The following is a 22,258-nucleotide window of genomic DNA, read 5'->3' as shown; positions in this document are numbered from 1 at the left end:
AAGGAAACCGAGACAAATCACTATACGGAAACGGATATGGCAGTACTAAATACCGTTAATGAAAATGACTTGCAATGTACCGACCTATCCCAGGTCGAGGAAGGGAAGTCTAATGTGCTTGATATTTCACCACAAATGTGTGATATTGTGTCATGTGAGCCAGAGCGTGAAGTACCCTCTGTTCAGATTGTCCCAGTGGTAGAATCCATGGGAACCCAAATGCCTTGCAGGCAGAATCAGGAGGAACAAGTTCCTAATACCCTGACACTGCAGAGAAATCATTCTCTGAAGCAACAAATGGAAAAACATTCCAATTTTCTTTGCAATCTTGAACAGGTAGATGGCCGGTATTTTATCGATACCCATCTACAAGATGGACGTATCGGACTGATCCCAGGTTTACTGGATACCGGTTCCCAGGTTACTATTCTGTCTTTTAACTATTACCAGCAGATCTTGGATTCATCACAAAGGAAGCCAAGATTAAAAGCCTTTGACGGTGCGCTGATAAGCGTTGGTGGTAATAGTTTACAAGTGAAAGGCACATCCTGGCTGACATATAAGATTGGTAAAAAGGTCATTAGACATCCAACTTTGATTGTTGATCTTCCATATGATAGATTGATCATTGGAATCGATTTGCTCAAACGACTAAATTCCATAATTGACTTCATAAATGAAGCAATATGGGCTCAAGTCAATACTCCAATTGATTTTGAGCGCTCCAGCAATGCACAGTCGCAACGTAGCTGCCATATGATTGAGGAAAGGCCTAACTCTGTTGAAATCCATTTCCGGAACAGTCAGATACCAGAAGTCACGATCCTGAAAAACGGTAAACCCGAGGAAAATGCTAACACTGCTTTTCACATCATAAATATCCGAAAGGATAAGATTGAAAAGATAGTCCTTGAAGAGGATGTGTTAACTATTTCCTTTAAAGGGGGAAACCAGGAAGTGGCAGGCATAACCAAGCATACACAGGCATTGGTTGAAATCGAGAAAATCAATGATAATGTGCTGGTTCCCGTGCAGGTAAATAATATTGCTCGGGTAAAATATGCCAAGTTGGATCTCAAATCTGAGGCCAGCTACATAAGCCTAGGACTGCTGAAGCAGGTTACCGACCCTCAGGTAATCAAATTTATCTCTACACAGGAATGGATCCACGATCTGGATAACGATAACCAGAGTCATAATGTGATTGCAAAATGCATCTTATCTGTGTATCTAGGAAACAAATCTGCAAAACATGTCTTCAGTGTGTTAAAGGAACCACAGTACCAAATGTACTTAGGAAACGACATTATTCACCGATTTGCCATACAGGTTGATCTGGTCAATAATGTTCTGTGGTCCAAATTATCCGGAAACCCAGAGGAATTCCAGGATAGAGAACAAGCCCTGAGATGGGGACAGCGAATACCATATGCAGTGGAAATCACTGTCGCTGAAAAAGTAAAAATCCCTGAAGGTTGCAAATCATTTCTTTTACCCATTCGAGTAAAGAAGGGTCAAAAGATGAGAAATGCAGATGCCTTAATTAGTTTATCCAATCGGATGCAACAATTGGGGTTGAAGGTAAAACCAATTCCCCTAATAAATATTCATCAGGAACCATTATATATGGTCATGCAAAACATGAGCCCTCATAGTATCACGTTACAGGAGGATACAATGATTGGCTTAGCCATTGACTCAGAATATTACACTTTTGGATTCCAAAATGAAGTCATTGGATTAATACCTGATGAATATTTGACAGAAGAACAAATAGTGGACCAACAATATTTCTCAACACCTGAAGGATTGTTCAGCATACACTCTATTTATCCTTTCAGTTCTGAGGAAGGTACATGTCATGTCGAGGAAACATCATTGATTTTTAACCATGAAATCAATGAAAGTGAGTATCAAACACTCCAGCAGGGTAAGGATCAAGCATGTTACACCCCAAATGACTTAACTAATAGGCTTGAAGAAGCTTATGAGGTAGGTCAACCTGAGATTTTCCCAGAATTTCAGGAACGGGTGGAAGAACAGCTCTCTATAGCTGATGGATGTTCTAATGAATCAGAACGACAGCAGCTAAGGCAACTATTCTGGGATTTCCAGGACATGTTTGCCAAGGACTCTTATGACTGTGGGGAAACGAACCTACATGTTACGAGAATCCTGACTGATCCAGATGCACCCCCTGTGTTTATCAAACAATATCGACTTCCGCTAGCAGCCTACGAGTCATTATCGGAAATTGTTAAGAACCTGGAAAAGAAAGGTATTATCCGACCAGTACACAGTTCCTTCAATCATCCAGTACTCGGAGTCCTCAAACCGAATGGGCAGTTCCGTCTATGCTCAGACTTGAGACAATTAAACAAACGTGTCTACATGTCTGGTTGGCCCGTACCATACATTGACCAATGCTTGGCGCAAATCCAAGGGTCTAAAATATTCACAGCCCTTGACTGCGCACAAGGATATTGGACAATTAAAGTGGATGAAAGGGATCAATACAAACTGGCGTTCACATTCGGTAATAGACAATTTGCGTGGACCCGGACGCCTTTCGGATACATCAACGCAGGCCACGAATTTGCTGTGTTTATGCACAAAGCAATGCCTGATGCAGCTGAACGAGGTACCCTAACTTATGTCGATGATATCCTTATCAAAAGTACAATCTTTGAGGAACATATTTCAGAGTTGAGATATGTATTAAATCAACTAAGAGAAGCAGGTGTTAAACTTTCCCTACAGAAAGCTCAATGGTGCCGATCCAAGGTAAATTTCCTAGGACATGAAATTACTGCAGAAGGAATTAATCCACAGAAAAAGAAAGTGGAAGCAGTCAAAAATACGAAGTCCCCCACAAATCTCAAGGAACTGAGATCATTCCTGGGGATGATGAATTATTCTCGCAAGTTCATAGATAACTATGCTGAGATTACAAAGCCGCTATTGCAGCTGCTAAAGAAAGGAGTACAATGGGAATGGAATGAGTGCCATGAACAAGCTGTATCTAAGCTTAAAACAAAACTCATACAGGCCCCATGCCTTGCTTATCCAGAAGGTGGTAAACCCTTCTATGTTGAAACAGGTTTTACCGACAAGAGTGTAAGTGCAGTTCTTTTCCAAAAGCAAGAAAGACTGAATAAAATAATTGCTTATGCCAGCAAATCATTATCACCAGTTGAAGTCAAATTTAATAATTGCGAGAAGGCATTATTAGCAACTGTGTGGGCTTTGCAATATTTCAGAAGTTTTATTCAAGGTGAAAAGATCATTGTGGAAACTGCACACCAATCACTACAATATTTGCAAAGTAACCAAATAAAAGAAGGTAACCTGTCAAACAGTAGGATAACCGCATGGACAATGTCCCTAATGGGATGGCCACTGGAAATCAAATATAAACAGGATACTAAAAATCCAGTTGCTCAAGGATTAGCTGAACTCCATGATTGCTCTCATGTGGAACATAAAGATGAGCCACCAGAAAACGATTTTCTGGAAGAGCAATCTCTATCTCCATATAAATCCTATGAAGAGGAGTACTGCAAATCACTACCATGTGCATATGTTGATGGCTGTTCTTTTCACACAGAAGGAGATGAAAAGATGCTGGTTGCAGGTATCGGTATCGTATGGAATAACATATTTCCAGAGATAGCCGCGGGATACAAAATTGGTCCCAAAAGTAGCCAGGTCGCAGAACTTGCTGCCGTGTATAAAGCTATACAAATAGCTATCGAACATGACCTTAAGGAATTTGTTTTGATAACAGATTCTGAGTATGTTCGGAACAGTTTTGTGGAATATTTTCCCAGTTGGAAAAGGACTAGCATGACAAGGAGTAACAAAAAGCCAGTCAAACATGGTAAATTGTTTTGTAAAATTGATGAACTGGTTAATACCCACGACCTTACCATTTATTGGAAAAAGGTAAGGGGTCATTCGAAACACCCTGGCGCTGATAAAGATGGGAACGATCTAGCAGATTCCCTCGCTAAGAAAGCAGCCATTGATGGTGAAATCTTCGATATCAATGACCTCATGGGAACTATCGAAGTAAATGTCACCACTAGGGGGCAGGCCCAAAAGGAGTCTCAACCCAGTGTAGCAATGTGGAGTCAAGATTCTCCTAATGAGGATCTCATTGCGAGCCAAAAGGGGGATCCCGTTATTGGTTTGTTTTATAAACACATTGGAAGTCCACATGATTATCCCATCACCGTGGAAGACTGCAGTGACAACGAAGAATTACGTATTCTGATGAAAGGTGTGTCACAATTTTCATTACAGGATGGATTGCTGATACGAACCTCGAAAAATGGTATTACACAATGGGTAGTACCCGCAGCATATCGGGGTCTAATGTTGCAACATGCCCACGATGCCCCGACAGCTGGTCATCGAGGAGAGAAAATAACGTATGAGTTATTAAGGGACTACGCTTACTGGCCACACATGTTACAGGATGTCAGGACATATTGTCAAGGATGTTTGATATGCCCTCAATTCCAGCCACAAGGTCCCACTCACAGGGCACCACTGATGAAAAAAGGCATAGCTATGCCATGGTCAGACATCCAGATCGATTTTATTGGTCCAGTAACAACGTCCTCAAAAGGAAACCGGTATATGTTAACCGTAACATGCCTGTTCACTAAATGGGTAGAATGTCTACCAAGTAAAACATGCAGTTCCAGTGTGTGCGCATCACTGCTCATTAACCACATATTTTCCCGATTTGGTCTTCCACAGCGCATCGAATCCGATCGCGGAAGTCACTTCACCAGTGAAGTAATGACCAAAATGTGGGAAATCCTAGGGGTAAAACGGAAGCTACACATAGCTTACCGACCAGCCTCTAGTGGTGGAGTGGAGCGTTACAATCAATCTATTGTAAATATCCTGAAAAAATTTGTTAGCGAATCAGGAAAAGACTGGGATGTCAAGCTGCCACTAGTTCTCATGGCTATTAGAGCTACTCCAAGCGCAGCAACCAAACTTTCACCATTTGAGATGCTCACAGGTAGAAAGATGGTGTTACCCCAGCATTTGCTTTACAAAACCTCAGATCATAACTTGATGAATGCAACTACTGCACATCAATATGTGGAGAACTTACGGAAGCACCTCCAGCATGCATTCGCATTTGCTCAAAGAAACATCGAAAAAGCCGCAGTCAGTACGAAAACGTACTATGACCTCAAAACTACACAAAAGGAGTATCAGGTTGACGATAAGGTGTATCTGTATAATTTTGCCAGAGACCAGGTAAAGGAAAAGAAATTCCTCCCTTCATGGAAAGGTCCATATCCAATCACCGATAAACTGTCTCCTGTAGTTTATAAGGTCAAGATCCCTAAGGGGGATGATTTTGTTGAAAAATGGGTACATATTAATCAACTGCGTATTTGTCACCCTAGCTCACAGTTGCGGAGAATTGAGCAATCTTGAAATGTATGCTAATAAATTATTTTTCTCCTGACAGGTATACCTAATGATGTGTTAATCTCTACTAGAATCCATATGGACACAAAGATTCCAATCCGGCGCAAAGATGCCCCACCTGACGATTGCCATCCTTTACGCAGTCCTAATCTTGGGGAAGAGTGCCGAGCCAAGTGTGGTGCCAGATCCAGCATCCATGATGTTACCGGATACCGCGGAGTTCATCATGACCAGATAGGTGTTCCTATCCTAGAGGGTCCAGATGAGCCTAAACCCGCGATGTGTCGTTGAATGACGAGCTGATGTATCCGAGGTCCATTTGATGGAGATGCAAGTCTGATACCTGTTGCACACCAGATACTCACAGGAGTGAGTTGTTCAAATCTTGAAGCAGATCCGGAAAATCCTTTTGTTTAAGCCGAAGATCAAAGCAGTTCATCGCTGTTACAGTTGCTGTTTGCTACCTTTGCAGCAAGAGGAAACCTGTTTGTTTACATCCGGAGTATCATTTGCCAAGTTTATTTTTCTTGAAGCGTGAAACATGAACTTCAATGTGATGAAGACAATGTTTTAAAGTCCATTTTTCCCTTTCATACTTGGATTACCAATACAAAACAAAGATTTGTTCACAACGTGTTCCCACGGGAATGAAGCAGACGAAAAACGATTATTAATCCTTGTTGTTCTTTTGAAATGATCACACACTGGAACATTCCAAAAGAAAAGGGGGATGTGTCGAGATTCCCATAAGGGGGGATATCATTTTTCCAATAAACTGAACTGTGTATGATCAGATACACATAGACCTAATAATTTCCTTTCCTTAGGTTACAGAAGACAAAGACTTCTTAATGTAGGGTGATTATAGGTTAACATATACATTGATCATTGAGAAAGGCAGAGCATATTTTAATATGGCGATGTAATATTGCCATGCAAGGCTGACTTGTATGTGTCTCTAAAGGAAGGTCAGATGTTGAACAACAGGCAGTCAGCTGATGTGCTATTTGCAATGGGTAATCCCATTCACCTTACTGGGAACAATGATATCAGACCATTCTTTGTTTTAGGTCAAAACACTTGACAAGATAGCAAACAAGAGGAGTCTGAGTGACAATAGTGTGTTTAAAAATGGACTAATATCTGTATACAATGGCTCAAACCTGGCTACATTGAATGTGAAACCAAAACCCATGCAAGGTTTCTATGCAATATTTGTGTTTCCAAAGTCCAGACACAAACACAAGGCTTAGGAAATACCTTTATTTTTCTTATAGCTGGGCAAACCAGTAACAATATGAAAATGTTATTGAAAATGTATACGTGTTAATATAAAGATTCCCTGAATGAATATATCCAGAATGGTATAGAAATGTTATATGGTTACCAGTGTTGTATATTAAACAATAATGTTAATGGTATAAAACTCTGCTAACAAGCACAATATGTTATAAAGGAGAGGTCCATGGTGGTTTTCAATATGCCACTATGATTTTGGATAAAATCAAATCCATCTTGGATATGATAGAAAAGGTCACTGTATAATAAATAATAACCAGTGATTCCAGCAAGGTCAGCTATCCATAGAGGAATTATAACATTGATTTATTCACTGTTGGGTTATAATAAAACATGATTTTTGTTTTTAGTTTGCCAAATATCCCAGTAAGTCTGTGATTAGTTAGCCAACAGCACCTACAAAGGGTGAAAGCCAGTATTACACTTGGGTTAAAGATTAGTCACAGAAAGCTCCCATTGGTCACTCCCACTGCCCAGTGATAGGCTAGAAGATTTAATCTCCTGGGCAGGACCATAGGTAGTGAGGGGAATAAGATGAGAGGGGTCATTCAATGAGGGGGAGGATCAGACCATCAGGAGATCTGAGCAGACCAGGACATAGAGGATTCATGCCATCTGAACACAGCCACGCCTAAGAGGAACACGCCCAGAGGCCATCTTGGTGACTATACTTGAACCCAGTTCTGATTTTCTTGTTAGACGGCTTATTACAGCGCAGAATATCTGAACATATGATGTATTGATTGAATTTCATTGGTTGATATTTTAAAAAGGGGTGAGCTTTTCCAAAGTTGCAAGTTGGAAACAACTCACCTAAGTTCTACCATATGTTCATTGATAACTGGCTGTTTAACTCAGTCTTGGATAAAAAAAACTAGACCTTTCAAGCTACCTCCTCTAGATATTTTGATACTTTGCCGCAGCATGTGCAAGCCACACCTAACCAAGTTTAGGACGACTCAATAGATATTTTATTCCAAAATTATATGTATTTTACCCGCCTGCTCTGTGTAGTAACACAGGCCAGCGGAGGTTAAAGTGTAGACAGAGGGAAAATTCCTGTCATTTATAGTTGATTGCATAGCGATTGTGGGGCAACGCCCAGTCGTCAGATCCACTGAGTCATCCTAAATTTGTTATATTGAATGGTATAGCTGACATCAGCCAGTTTATTTTGGATAGCGCATTTTTTATTTTGGACTGCGCAATTTTGATTTTTGATAGCCACCATTTTGTTTTTGATAGCCACCATTTTGTTTTTGATAGCAGCCATTTTGATTTTGATAACAGCCATTTTGTTGTCGTTCAATTCATCCATTTTGTCTCCAGAGACCCTGTGGTAAATCGAGTAACAGGGCCGACGGCCATATTTGATGAGTCATAACTCTGCACTGTATTTGAGTTGACTGCTAATTGGTTTAAGCCTTTTGTATTGGTGAATAAGTATAATAACACTTTGATGTTTTACTGAAATTATTATCCAGCTCATTGCTTATTATAAGAATGACCTTATGAGTTTTGTTTTATATCAAAAGTGCAATATTATATTGTTTTGATATTGTAATATTTATTCGATATTAAATTGCTATTTTTATAAATTGGTCCACATTTATTTGCATGTTTAAACCAGTACTGTAAAACCTCGGAAAACAAGCTCACACAGTTAGGCGTATGTTTGTATTTTAGCTCCTCCTATTTTCCCAGGAGCATTACATTTACATTTTTGATTTTATATTTATTTTTAAACAAGTTATACAAACATTGACAAAACGCCCGACAAAATGTAAATGGATGGGACAGATTCCACTAGAGCAATAGCGATTAGGCTAGGGTGTCAAACTGAAATACAAAGTGGGCCAAAATTGAACACTGAGACCAAGTCACAGGCCAACCCCAATGTCTAGTGGCCACCTAACTTCCCCTATAAAGTTCCCCGGTGTCTAGTGGCCCTCTTCCCTCCCCTATACTGTTCCCTGGTGTCTTATGCCTCTTCCCTCCCCTACACAGTTCCATGCTGTCTTATGACCACACTCCCTTACATATACAGCTCCCTGGTGTCTTGTGCTTTCCCCCTCTCTCCACCATTTGGTTTCCCTGGTGATCTAGTGCTTACCATCCAATATAGCATCCCTGGTGGTCTAGAGTGGGCCAAACATAAGGCAAAGTTGGGAAACCACTTGGGGGGCAAATTTGATGGCTCTGAGGGCAAGATTTGTACTGCCGGTAAGAGTTTGACTTGTATGTATTAGGCAAATCTCAATCGCAGGACATGCAGCATTTCGGGAGCATTTCCATTCTAATGTTTTGTATAGGAGCATGGAAATCACTCCCAAAATAGCTTGAAAAGCGCTACCACAAATCGCTAGAGATTTCAATGAGGCCTAAGGCTCCCTGCACACTGTAAATCCGTTTTCCGATTCAGTTTCCGATTTTCCCTGAATACATTCAACAGAAAAACGGATCAAAAATGTATGCAGTGTGCAAGAGGCCTAAGAGTGTCATCTTTTCACTTCTGTCCTTAAAGAGGAACTCCAGCCTAAACAAACATACGGTCATTAAGTTACATTAGTTATGTTAATTAAAATAGATAGGGAATATAATCTCTTACCCATCCTGTTTTAAAATAACAGGCAAATGTTTGATTTCATGATGGCAGCCATCTTTTTGGTTGAAAGGAGGTGACAGGGAGCATGAGACAGTTCCAACTGTCCTGTGTCCTGAGCACCTCTCCCAGTTGCTGGGCAACGTGAACAACAACATAGGAAATCCCATCATGCTCTGCACAGCATCAGGGGAAAAAAGCCCGGGCTTTTTTTCTTTGATGGGTGGAGCTTAGATAAAAATGCAGCAAAAAATGATGCTTTGGTAAGAAAAACAAAGTTCTGATGCTGTGAAACTGTTAAACAACAAGCCTTTTCAGTGCTGCTGAGTAGATTTTTAGTCCGGAGGTTCACTTTAAGTTACCACGTCTTTAGTTATTCTTACACATAGTAGATAGGGGAGGGAGGAGCACACGTAGACAGGATGTAGCTATGCCCCTCCTACTGCCGTTTCTGCCAGCATGATTACAGCTAGCCTGCAGGAGCCTGTGTATGGAAGCCAGGGAAGGAGACGGAGGCTATGGCCTCTGTGTGTGGCCACGTCTGTCTGTGTATACATACGCTTGAGGTCTTTCTCTTCCTTCCTCTCTGTGTGCCTGATGTGCATTTCTCTCTATACACAGTCCCTTCTACATAAAGTACTAAAAAATTAAGCAAACAGCTCGGAATCCTCCACTTTACATTGCATTCTTTAGGAACACTCCACTTAACGACAGCTGAAGCAAGGTGATAATTCCTGACACACGTCAGAGTTATCACTTGCATTTCTCTGTCAATTATCATCAGGTCTTTAAAGAGGAACTCCAGTGATAATAATGTAATAAAAAAAGTACTTCATTTTTACAATAATTATGTATAAATGATTTAGTCAGTGTTTGCTCATTGTAAAATATTTCCTCTCCCAGATTCACATTATGACATGTATTACATGGTGACATTGTTACTGTGGGCAGGTTATGTAGCTGTTTCTAGCTGTTCTGGCTGTTACTGACAGCTGTAAACAGCCATTTCCTGTCTGTAAACATTGTTACATTGTGGCAGTTTGCCCAGAGTACCGCGGTACCTAGAGCTTCTTGTGGGAGGGGTTTCACCACAATATCAGTCATACAGCGCCCCCTGATGGTCTGTTTGTGAAATGCAATAGATTTGTCATGGAAAAGGAGGTATCAGCTACTGATTGGGATAAAGTTAAATTCTTGGTCGGAGTTTCTCTTTAAGTTTAGGATTCAGTCTGTAATTTAAGGATTGAAAACTTGAGTTTAGAAATCAATGTTTAACTTAAATACAGAATGCTTACTTTAAGGATTGCATGAGGTTAATTGCTTGGTGAATACTAAATGATTTATCACTACTGTAATAACAGTAGAAATCGCTCAGAATCATTAAAAACAAAAAGTGTTCAGCCGTTTGCAATTACAAAATAGTTACATTTTATGGCCTTGCAAAGTATTTGGTAGTGAACTGTTCTTTATACGCAAGTTAAGAAAAACACAAATGCATAATTTACTCTAAAACCAATATATGCTGCCTTTAGGTCGGTAGCAGCAAAGGAGTACCAACATTCTTGTATTAAATGTCCAAAATGCAATAAAAAAAGCAGATAACGTGCACCTTCCGTCCAATAATTGTGGTTTAATGGCAAAACAGACAGTCTATATTATTGTGCAAGCGATGACAGCACTGTGGTTCGCGTGACCAAGCATCGCATAGACGCGAAACGGCCGTCGCTCCACCACTCTTAGCCGGACACCCACCTCCAGCACCAGCCACCCTGTCACTGCCGGTCACGTAAGATTTGCCTGGCAACGCTACAACATGCAAATTAATTTATGATATGCTGTCATCGCTTGCACAATAACATCGGCTGTCTATTTTGCCATTAAACCACAATTATTGGATGGAAGGTGCACGCTATCTGCTTTTTTCTTGAATTTTGGAATTTTGGACATTGCTATGACTTTCTTCTGTTAACCAGCAGTGCACATGCCAGGTTGGTATCTTGACGGCTGCAAGCTTTATGGTGCAGGGCGTTGGAAAGATTGTTTTGCCAAGTGTCACTTTTTGTCACTCAAGCTTATTTTTTGATGGGTTGTGCCATACACTTGTGTTTTTCTTCCTCTTGAAGAGAGATTCTTGCATTAAATGCTTGCAAACCTTTGCTGATGTATGAATCCATATTGCTGGGTTCAGAAGGATGTGGTCACACAGCTGTTTCAGCAAGGGAATGCCATTGTGCAAAGTGCTCAAGTATTTGGAAAATGCCAGGCTGAGTTCCAGGACTGTTCTGGTAACATGGGTTTTGGAAGACTGGAAGACACAAAAGCAAATATTACAAACGGGTAGAATCAGAATACTGTTATTTTGGGAAAAGCACCTTTTTCAGGACACCTGGATGGAGGCTTATAATTACTACTAGTTCATCAAGGTTCAATATTTCTAACTAAATAATCTTATATCCCATCAACATAATATACTTTTGCAAGTAGAATAAAACCCATTTAAAAGGTTTACGAAAAATATAGAATGTATGCTAAAGATATATAGGAATTAACAGTAAACATATCTAGTCACTAAAAGCTACCAACCTAGCAGTACATATAAAGTGCCAGAGCCCGTTGTGGCCGATACAGCATTTCATATTTGGCTGCCCTGAACTGTAGCTCTAGAGATGGAGTACCAGTTTCTGCGGGTGATAGTCCTCCTACATGTGTACAAGGCTAAAAGTGAACCAGAGGTGAAAATAAACTGATGAGATAAACAACTGTATTTATCCTCCTACTCCTAAAAGTGACTTTTTTTATAAAAGACAACCCAAGGTTTTGATCTTATATTTAAACATTTACAAAGTAAATTGAATGGCAGTAACTAGCTCATCAGTGATGTTTACTATATTCCCGACAAGGTACCTACAAGACAGAAGCTGTCACTTTGCTTGCAAATTAAGGCCCCGTTCACACTGCACGCGTTTCCAGCCGCGTTTTGGAAACGCGTGCAGGTGGCCGACACGCACGACATCAGACATTGCATAGAGTGCAATGTCTGATGTTCACACTGCATGCGTTCCGGACCTGTGCGGTCCGGGAACGCATGCTGCACGCATTTTTTGTAAAAACGCGTGGCTGTCCCAATCACTTTCAGTGATGGGATCAGCCACGCAACGCACACAAACGCGGATGGCGTGCGGTCGCATGTGTTGCGTTCCGCATGCGTGGCCATCCGCGTTTGTAATGTGAACGGGGCCTAACTCTTTCAGGCACCAAAACAAGTAAAACAGCCTGGCTATTAATAGGTTTTGCACTGTACATACACGTTTATCTCATGTCGCCTCGGGTACACTTTAATTACAGTCCATTCCTGTACCTGATAATGAATGTATTGTTTGCAACATTAAGGGCCCGTTCAGACTGCAAAATGCGGACCGCAACGCATGCGGACCGCAACGCGTACGAACGCACGCCATCCGCGTTCGTATGCGTTGCGTGGCTGATCCCATCACTGAAAAGTGAATGGGACAGCCGCGCGTTTTTGTAAAATCTGCGTGCAGCATGCGTTCCCGGACCTCACAGGTCCGGAACGCATGCAGTGTGAACATCAGACAGTGCACTCTATGCACTGTCTGATGTCGTGCGTGTCGGGCCACCCGCACGCGTTTCCAAAACGCGGCTGGAAACGCGTGTAGTGTGAACGGGGCCTAAGGTTGTAAAAGTTAACAAAGAACACTTCTGGCTATCAACATTTTGTTACTTAAGTATCTAGTTTTCAGGAAAATCCTGTCTACTTGTCTACATAGTTTTTTTTCCTCTGAAGGTAGAAAAAGCAATAAGATGTGTTGGTGTTTGAATTCAGGAAATTCTGAAACCTGAAATCGCCTGTCACCACACTTCAGCACCCAGAAATGTGGACAGGGTCAGGGGGAGTCCACTAATTTGCAATTCACGTTGCCCTTCCCGTGGTGCACAGATTAAAGAGACTAATAAAAATTGTCAGCCTTATTTCTTCTAACCTATAAGTTCCTATACCTGTTCTAATGTGGTCTGTCTTACTGCAGCCTTTCCTAGTTGCACAGTGGCTGTATTATCTCTGTTATATCATCTAATCTTCTTTCCTCTGACAGCTTTGTCGGGCTCAGGCAATCAGGCTGGAATGTGCAGCTCTGCTTGTGATAGGATAGAAGCTATACACACCCTCTCCACGCCCCCTGCAGGCTCTGTGTGAGTAACAGACAGAGCTTCTCATAGCCTATCACACGCTTTTAGCAGCCATGTCTTGTTTGTAAACACTGCTTAAAACTGGCAATTACAAGCCAGGATCACAGCAGGGAGTGGCAGGAACAGCACAGAGAGGCCCAGGAGAACATAATGAATAGAATGGTATGCTTTTTATTGTAAGAATTTTAGAGTACAGATTCTCTTTAAGTAACCTCCCCCGACTCTGTCCATATTTCTAGGTGCTGAAGTGGGCTGATGGGCGAATTCTGATTTCCACATTTCAGTAACTCGCATTCGAACACTAATGAAAATTAAAATCCGCATAGCACAGGCTGTGCCTCATTATATATTACTTTAGTGGGTGCATTGGACAGTTTGTTGTAAACATTACAGAAATTTGACAACCAAGTGGTCATAATACATTATATATGTGGGTAAACAAAAAAAAATTACCTTCTCTAAGCTGTACCCTATTACAAGGAAGCCCTTTGAAGACAGCATCTGTTCTTGCATAGCAAGTGAGTTTTTCAGCAACTCCAAAATGAAGGACAAAAGTGTTGAACTACAATGAAAATAGAATACAGTCAGTAAGCCATTCTGAATCAACTTTCCACCCTCAGGAACAACTATACAACTTAAAAGAAAATAGTCAGTACATAAGAGACAATCCGTGCACCGCATTCTTCAATCGCATTATTTATTCCAAATTGCTGCCAGCAGGATTTGACATCATGGTATACATGTTCACATCATATGAGAAGTGGAAAGATCTGACCTGCATCCAGGACGGGTACGGAGGTGTGACCTGGGGGTGGTAGGACGGCACAACAGCCGTTTCGCGCCGGTGTGGCGCTTGCTCGCGTGCGTGTGTCCTTGGGCAATGGCGGCGTGTTCGGACTTCCGTGTTGTAGACAGGAAGCCCCGCCCATCACGCTCGCCATTGGTCCATGGAACTGTGATGCGATAGTGATTGGGCTGAAGAGGAGGGGACTGGCCACGTCATGTGGCGTGAATGACAGAAGGGGCTATTCCCTGGTGCACCAATGGGTGTGAAGGAGGAGGAAGATCGCCTTATTACGGCAAATAAAACGTGAATGTGCTGCGTGAACAACGTTGTGTGGCTGCGGAACTGCAGCTAACTGGCATAACCATGCTGTAAAACGTGTAAACACATAAAACCATGTACACATAGAAATACATCTGGGCCAAGTGCAATAAAGAAAGGGGGGTGAACTATAACGGAGGGATGCGTTCCATTCATTTCTGTATACATTCCTGAGATCATATCCGTACCCCATGAGTTTCTTATTACTTACTAACATAAAAGGCCTTTCTTTTCCTCTCTTACCCTTTGATGAATACTATTTATTTAAGAAGGAAAGAAAAGGCCACCTCAATCTCCCAATTAAAATCAACATGCTGGCGGAGGAAGGCATGTAGAAAAGGACACAAGTATTCAGGAGAAGGAACTCCTAAAAATGAAGGACTGCTCTTCAGTTCACCCACTCCCGCTCACCTCTTCGGGGGCCTCCTCGGTTCCCACCTATTTCAATCCCTCTAGAGGGGTATCCGGGCGGGGACCAGGATGGCAGGAGATGTACTCCCCCAATGCTCACTGAAAGGAGCAAGCTGGGAGCATTTACACGTGACAGGGGGAACAAGAAGACCGCAGGGTCCTCGGAAGTCGGTGGCACTCAGCGAACCACATAGGACCCCCCCCAGGGGCGGGGCGGGGGTGCATCGGATGCGGCAGTGCACACAAGGGGAACTTCGTGCATGGGAGGGGACAATCAACGGGGCGAATCCATTTCCCCTCCATGATGTCCCCTCTTCCTTCCATGCAGGAAAGAGTGGTATTGCCTCCAAAACATTGGTGGCTGACTCTGTCCACCCATAGCATCCCCACATTGCACCTGCCACAAAAACCACCCAAATCCGATCCCAATCCCCCGGGCGGGTACCCATGCATCGCGGGGTGTCACCTTCGAGTACAAACCAATGGTGGGAGCAGCAGTGGCAAAAGGAGAACCAAAACCCAGGAAAGAGAACAACTCTGCATGGGAGAGCAAGGAGAACAGGCGGGAAGAGGGACAGGACGAGACCCAAGGGGGAACCCCTGTGCTAGTCCAGAGTGGAGTGGGCATAGTTAAACATAGGAGGACAGGAGAAGGGGAGGACGACAGGACAGGGAGGGAACAGAGGAGAGCCCAGTGGGAGAAGGGGAAGGGGGGGGGGGGGGAAATAATGTATGTATTTCTATGTGTACATGGTTTTATGTGTTTACACGTTTTACAGCATGGTTATGCCAGTTAGCTGCAGTTCCGCAGCCACACAACGTTGTTCACGCAGCACATTCACGTTTTATTCGCCGTAATAAGGCGATCTTCCTCCTCCTTCACACCCATTGGTGCACCAGGGAATAGCCCCTTCTGTCATTCACGCCACATGACGTGGCCAGTCCCCTCCTCTTCAGCCCAATCACTATCGCATCACAGTTCCATGGACCAATGGCGAGCGTGATGGGCGGGGCTTCCTGTCTACAACACGGAAGTCCGAACACGCCGCCATTGCCCAAGGACACACGCACGCGAGCAAGCGCCACACCGGCGCGAAACGGCTGTTGTGCCGTCCTACCACCCCCAGGTCACACCTCCGTACCCGTCCTGGATGCAGGTCAGATCTTTCCACTTCTCATATGATGTGAACATGTATACCATGATGTCAAATCCTGCTGGCAGCAATTTGGAATAAATAATGCGATTGAAGAATGCGGTGCACGGATTGTCTCTTATGTACTGAATATTCACAGTTGTCCATGCTTGTTCTGATGCACGCTTCTGTACATGCCACAAAGTAGAGAAACACAACGGACGGAGTCACTAATTAAAGGTGCAGGGACCGAATTCCACCCCCATCACTGAGTGCCAGGCAAACCTACTCCTTTTGTGTGTTAAAAGAAAATAGATCAGCTTGGCTCATCAGCATTTGCTACTTAAAAAAAAAAATCACATATCCCTTAAGGGGCCCATACACCTAACGATTTTTCCGATATACAGCCGTTTCGATCACAGTGATCGAAACGGCTGTGAAATCGCCGCGCACACTGCTGACTGAACGATCGATTTTCGTCCAAAATTAGCGGCATTCGAATGCCCGACGACCGACGCAATACAGCGGTAATACATTACCTGCTCCAACCGGCGCGAGTCCCCTGGTCTTCTTCTCCGCTTCGGGCTCCAGAGCATTTCTTCTCCGTTTCAGGCTCCAGAGCTACACAGAACTTCCTGTCCCGGCAGAAAGTTTAAACAGTAGAGCGCCCTCTACTATTTAAACTTCCCCTGGACAGGAAGTTCAGTAGCCGGAGCGGAGAAGAAGACAGCAGGGACTCGCGCCGGCCGGAACAGGTAATGTATGCAGGGGGGGGGGGGGGGCTGCAGCGGCAGCTCCACAGATTGTGATCGGTTTCAGGCTGAAATCTATTCACAATCTGTTTGCAGGAAAGGTGGCCATACGATCCCTCTCTGATCAGATTCGATCAGAGAGGAATCTGTTGGTCGAATCTGATGGCAAATCGACCAGTGTATGGCCACCTTTAATAAAGGGGCCCATACACTCAGCCGATTTTCTGGCTGACCGATCGATCCAGATCGATCGCAAATCGGTTGGCCAATCGACCGATCGATGGCCGATTTCGATGAATTTCCATCGAACTGGCAGGGTGGAAAATTTAGGTCGATCTGATGAGATTGCTTATCATTTTGCATTGGCCTTAATGGAAATCTGATGGCAAAAAAATGCCATCAGATCGAATTTCAATAGATTTCAAATTGAAATCTATTGGAATTCTATCCTGGTAAAAAATGTTCTAAAAACACATCAGATAGATCATCAGATGCATTTCTTATCTATCTGCTGCCAATCTGACGAGTGTATGGGCACCTTTAATCCATAGTGCTTTTACAGATACCACTGATCTCCCAATAAATACAGTCATCCCTGTGTCTTTATCAACCAGTTATCTCTATCTCCCTTCTCCTAGATAAAGAACAATGTAGCACCACTGCCAATATCAACTCTTCCCATTCCCAACGTAGCAGTCTTTATAACAATGGCCACATTTGCATGAGAGATCTTAAAAGGGAACTTGTAGTGTGTGTGTGTGTGGGGGGGGGGGGGGGGAGGGGGGGGGGAGATGAGAGCTGGTAAAATTATTCTGCTTTATGAAAAAAAAATCTTCTTGCTCCTGACCCACTGACACATAAATATGCAGATCAGGTGGTCTTTGTAACTCATCTGAAGCCAAAAGATTTTAAGGGAATAAGGATGGTAACCTCAAAATCCTCTCACTACACTTTTCCTTTAAATACATGTATTAAACATAAAGGCCTACATATGCTGCATTTGCCAGCCTTGCTCCCATCTCTCCATGTCCCACCCCTCCTTATATAATGCACCACTTACTATGGGAAAAAGTATTATTGATTTTGCCATACAATGCAAAAGTTATTTCCTAATAAATACATATGAATTTCAGATACGGTAATTCAACACATTGGGATTCAAATTACATAGGATTTATAATTTACTTACACTCTTACTATAACAGAAGTAACCCATGAACCCATCAAAATTATCAAAAGAACCTCCAATAGTAAAAGAGAACTTGTAGCAAAAAAACAAAACATACCACTGTTTATATTAGCAAATCATGATGCCAGTCCTGGACATGCCAAGCTTATGGAGAGACTCTTTACTCTGATCACTACTTTCCACCAGTAGTATTATCCACGGCCTACACTACTCTAAAATAGTTTATGACCAAGGCCTTTCCCAGGCAGTAAGGAAGAATGTTAGAGACATGGAAGTCGTTTGGAAGCAAAATACATAAAAAGAAAAAAAAAAAAAGTCTTTAAAAAAAAAAGCACATGTGGCTAGATCTAGCCAGTGTGTTCTGAAATGTGATGTTTGTTACTCACCAGACAGAAGTGTCAATGTGATCAGATCCATATTGCTTAAAGTCCAGCTGAGCAAAAAGAGGGAAAAGGACCTGAACTCCTCCAATGGAGTGCATTGCACTTTGAATGGAGTGCGTTAAAACAGCCTTCACATCCTAGGTGGAGGGAAAGAAGAATTAGATTTAGCCTAAAGAGTAACTGTCAGGCTGCAAAAGTAAATTTAAACCTCTATTCTCCTGTGTTAAACAGTTTAGAAGGAAGCCAAAAAGGCAATACTGAAGTTAAAAATCTCTCTTACTTTGATGTTTGCTGAACAGCAAGCTTCTTTATTCCCAAGCTCCTAAGGAGGCCGGCAGGCCGCATAACAGATACTGCAGAGCTGCTGGGGCTGCTTCTTCTCCCCACTGCACTCCCTTGGTCCTCCCCTTCATTTCCCTATCCCGCCCTAAGGCTGCTTTTACAGTGGGAGGTTACAGGCTCATGTTACGGCAGCCAGTAACGCAGCCTAACTCACAGCACTGAAAAATCAATGTGCTGTTTACAGGGCACATGTTCCATTAGAGTATACTGCATGAGTCCGCTATTGTTCCTGGCCACATGGCTAATTAATATTCACTGCACAGTAGTGTTGTCCGGATCATGAACGATTAGGATCTTTGATCCTGATTTTTTTTGTGAGTCGAAGCATCAGGAAGCAAGGAAAGGGAGGATATTACTTCACAATTGGCTTCATACAAGACAGTCAAATCTGGAACCTGCCATGAGGTTCCAGGTTTGACTCCATTGATATCTCCATTGACTCCATTGATATCTCTGCAAATACTATATAAAAATTCTATGAAATCCAAACGTAGACAGTGAAATGCATATGTAATGTAAGTACAGCCAATATTTAGCTACTGATCTATGTTTTTTTTTCTCTGAGACCCTATACCTATCAGCTCCTCTTTAAGGTCATATACGACAAATAGAAAGACTTGCAAACCACACAAAACAACATTTTATAGATCACTTATTTCTATAGAAAACAAGTTGATCCAAGTCTGTAATGTATTCGTTTATAAATCTTCATGTAAATATGGAAAAAAAATGGGCACGTCAGAAAAAATGCAATATAAATCAAACATACAAAATATATCATTACAGAAAAACACAAGCTTTACCTGAAGCATCAGGGCATGTGGGGAGTGCACAAATATTGAAACATTGTCTTTGGGAGAGGATTCCAGGCAGAGCTGAGCATCTGTAGCCCGTGGGTTGTAAGTGAATGCAATAGAACTGGCCAACTTGCCATCATATAGCAACAACTTGTGGTGCTCAGCAAGAAAGAGGTCACTCTCGGCCTTAAATTTAAATGTACCCTGGAAGATGGAGGAGAAAAACAGTGATTGAGAGAACGGTTCTCAAACATAATTAGATCTAATTTAGCAATGATGCATTCAACAAAGGGTGCAAGGTCTCTAATAGGCAATAGCAGAAATGTTAGACATGGGGGTTCTACCTTATCAAAACAAAAACAAAATTGCCAAGGTTACCCACTTTCAGGTATCAGCCTTGCTTCTAAACAGAAACTATATAGACAGGGTAAAGCTTGTTGTGCACATTTGAATTGCAATAATTTAATGTAAAAAAAAAATTAAAAAATTGCATCTATGGAAAGTTAAATTAACAAGAGCGATCAATTAATTGATATCGTGTTTAATCAAATTTAATTTAGAAAATAAAAAAACTGAAAATTTAGATTTAATTGAATCGAAAATATTTTTTTAAACATTCAAATAGAAACTTAAAATTATTTTGAAGTTTTAACATTATTAGTTGAAGGAGACCATGTAACTGATCCCAAAATGGACTTATTTTGAAAAAGATTGCAAGACTGGAGTCTGTCCACTGAAATACATACATTAACCTGCATTACTAATATCAGCAATGGCTATGGCAACCCACTAGCTTACATAACTTAACATGTAAGAATGACTTCGGGTCACTAGTGGCTGAATGGAGAACCCTGGAGACTAGGGTTCGAATCTCGGCTCTGCCTGTTCAGTAAGCCAGCACCTATTCAGTGGGAGACCTTGGGCAAGTTTTCCTAACACTGCTACTGCCTATAGAGCACGTCCTTGTGGCTGCAGCTCTGGCGCTTTGAGGCCGCCAGGAGAAAAGCGTGATATAAGTGTTCTGTGTTTGTTTGTTTGTTTATGCTAATTTCCAGATATACAATGAACAAATCTAATTTGACCATTTTAAGCCTTATCAGGACAAGCAAATTGACCCATTGGTTAATAAAAGAAAAACGTCACATGGACACGTTTTTGTATCTTAGAAGATATTACATCTGTCCTACAGGATGAGTAGAAGCCTAGGCATTTAATAACTAGAGAGTTATTATAGTTCTTGTTTAACAAGATTAGGACCAGCATGGTTGAAACTTATGTCCTGTTTAAATCCACCTTTGTCCTTTAAATTATCATGTCACAGCATTATGCAAGTTGTTATGGCGCGGGGGGAGCCCCCAACTATAGACACTTACACGGCTGTGTGGTGTTTGAATACAGGGATATGTACTGACATTAATGTATGCTATATTTCTGTCCAGAAAAACATACACGTTATTGCACTTAGTGTCTAGTGCAGCCTTTCGCAACTTTTTTACCCTGGAGGAACCATGCAAATAACTTCTGGATCTCAAGGAACCTCTGCAAACAATTTTTTGATCTCGAGGAACCCCTGCATTTATTTTACAGGAGGCATTGTGCATGTTTTGTGGAAATCCACAGAGGTCGTTAATCAGCTCTGCTGAGACACTAATTACCCCACCTGTGTAGGTTTGTGGTTTCCTGCAAAACATGCACTGTTGGTGGGCGTGGAGGACAGGGTTGGGGAACTCTGGTTGTTTGGCTATGTTTTTCACTACCCCCCAATACACTGCCACTCATTCTGTCTTAATCCTAGTACTTTTTATTAAGGTGCTCATTATTATTCTGACCCCCAAATTAGTACTTCTTGTTACAGTACCCCCTGTTATAATGTGCTCTATCATACTTCCCCCACAATCGGGGGGAAATGCCAAGGGACCCCTGCAGAGTACTCAAGGAACCCTGGGGTTTCAGGGAACCCTGGTTGAGAAAGCCTGGTCTAGTGTTAGTCTTAAAGTGAACCTTAAGTCACACAAAAAAAAAAAAAGGAGGCGGATCAAACCCATTGTAATGTGTAATGTAACTACATTTAAAGAGGCACTTAAGTCATAAAAAGAAAAAAAAAAAAAGTTTTACTCACCTGGGGCTTCCCTCAGCCCCCTGCAGCTGATCGGTGCCCTCGCCATGTCTCTCTGATCCTCCCGTCCACGCCGCGACCACTTCCGGTTTCACCGGCAGGACCCGACAGGCATGGGAACGCGAGTGAGGAGGCCGCAATAGCAACATAGGGGGCAATATTTTGGCTGGGAACGCGAAGAATCACTCGCGTTCCCATGCCTGTCGGGTCCTGACGGCGAAACTGGAAGTGGTGAATGGGTTTGATCCGCCTCTCAAGTGCTTGCAAACAGCTAAAAAAAAAAGAAATAAAAATTGTGTCCAGAGTTCGGGCTTCACATCAGTGTACCAATCCTAATTGCTGTAAGATGACCATCCTGGTTTAGTTATGGATTGCATTTTGCTTGTATTCCCTCTGTTGCAGTACAATGGTGAATCTATCATAGGCGTCTAGGAGGGGGGGGGGGGGTTATAGTGAAGCATTT

General features: G+C 42.2%; 1 protein-coding gene across 1 annotated transcript in view; it reads right to left on the bottom strand.

Moving 5' to 3' along the window:
* Positions 1 to 22,258, bottom strand: part of LOC137570488 (lipopolysaccharide-responsive and beige-like anchor protein) — a 121,231-nt gene that overhangs the window by 15,812 nt on the left and 83,161 nt on the right. The window contains exons 9-12 of the mRNA XM_068279163.1: positions 19,686 to 19,883; positions 18,544 to 18,677; positions 14,021 to 14,129; positions 11,514 to 11,666 (exon numbers count right to left, since the gene is read on the bottom strand). Coding sequence (XP_068135264.1) covers positions 11,514 to 11,666; positions 14,021 to 14,129; positions 18,544 to 18,677; positions 19,686 to 19,883 — 594 coding nt within the window. The remainder of the gene's footprint in view (positions 1 to 11,513; positions 11,667 to 14,020; positions 14,130 to 18,543; positions 18,678 to 19,685; positions 19,884 to 22,258) is intronic.

This window comes from Hyperolius riggenbachi, chromosome 1 (genome assembly GCF_040937935.1).
Source record: "Hyperolius riggenbachi isolate aHypRig1 chromosome 1, aHypRig1.pri, whole genome shotgun sequence".
Classification (NCBI taxonomy): domain Eukaryota; kingdom Metazoa; phylum Chordata; class Amphibia; order Anura; family Hyperoliidae; genus Hyperolius; species Hyperolius riggenbachi.
Note: the sequence above shows the minus strand (reverse complement) of the source record. Positions and strands in the feature narration are given on the sequence as shown.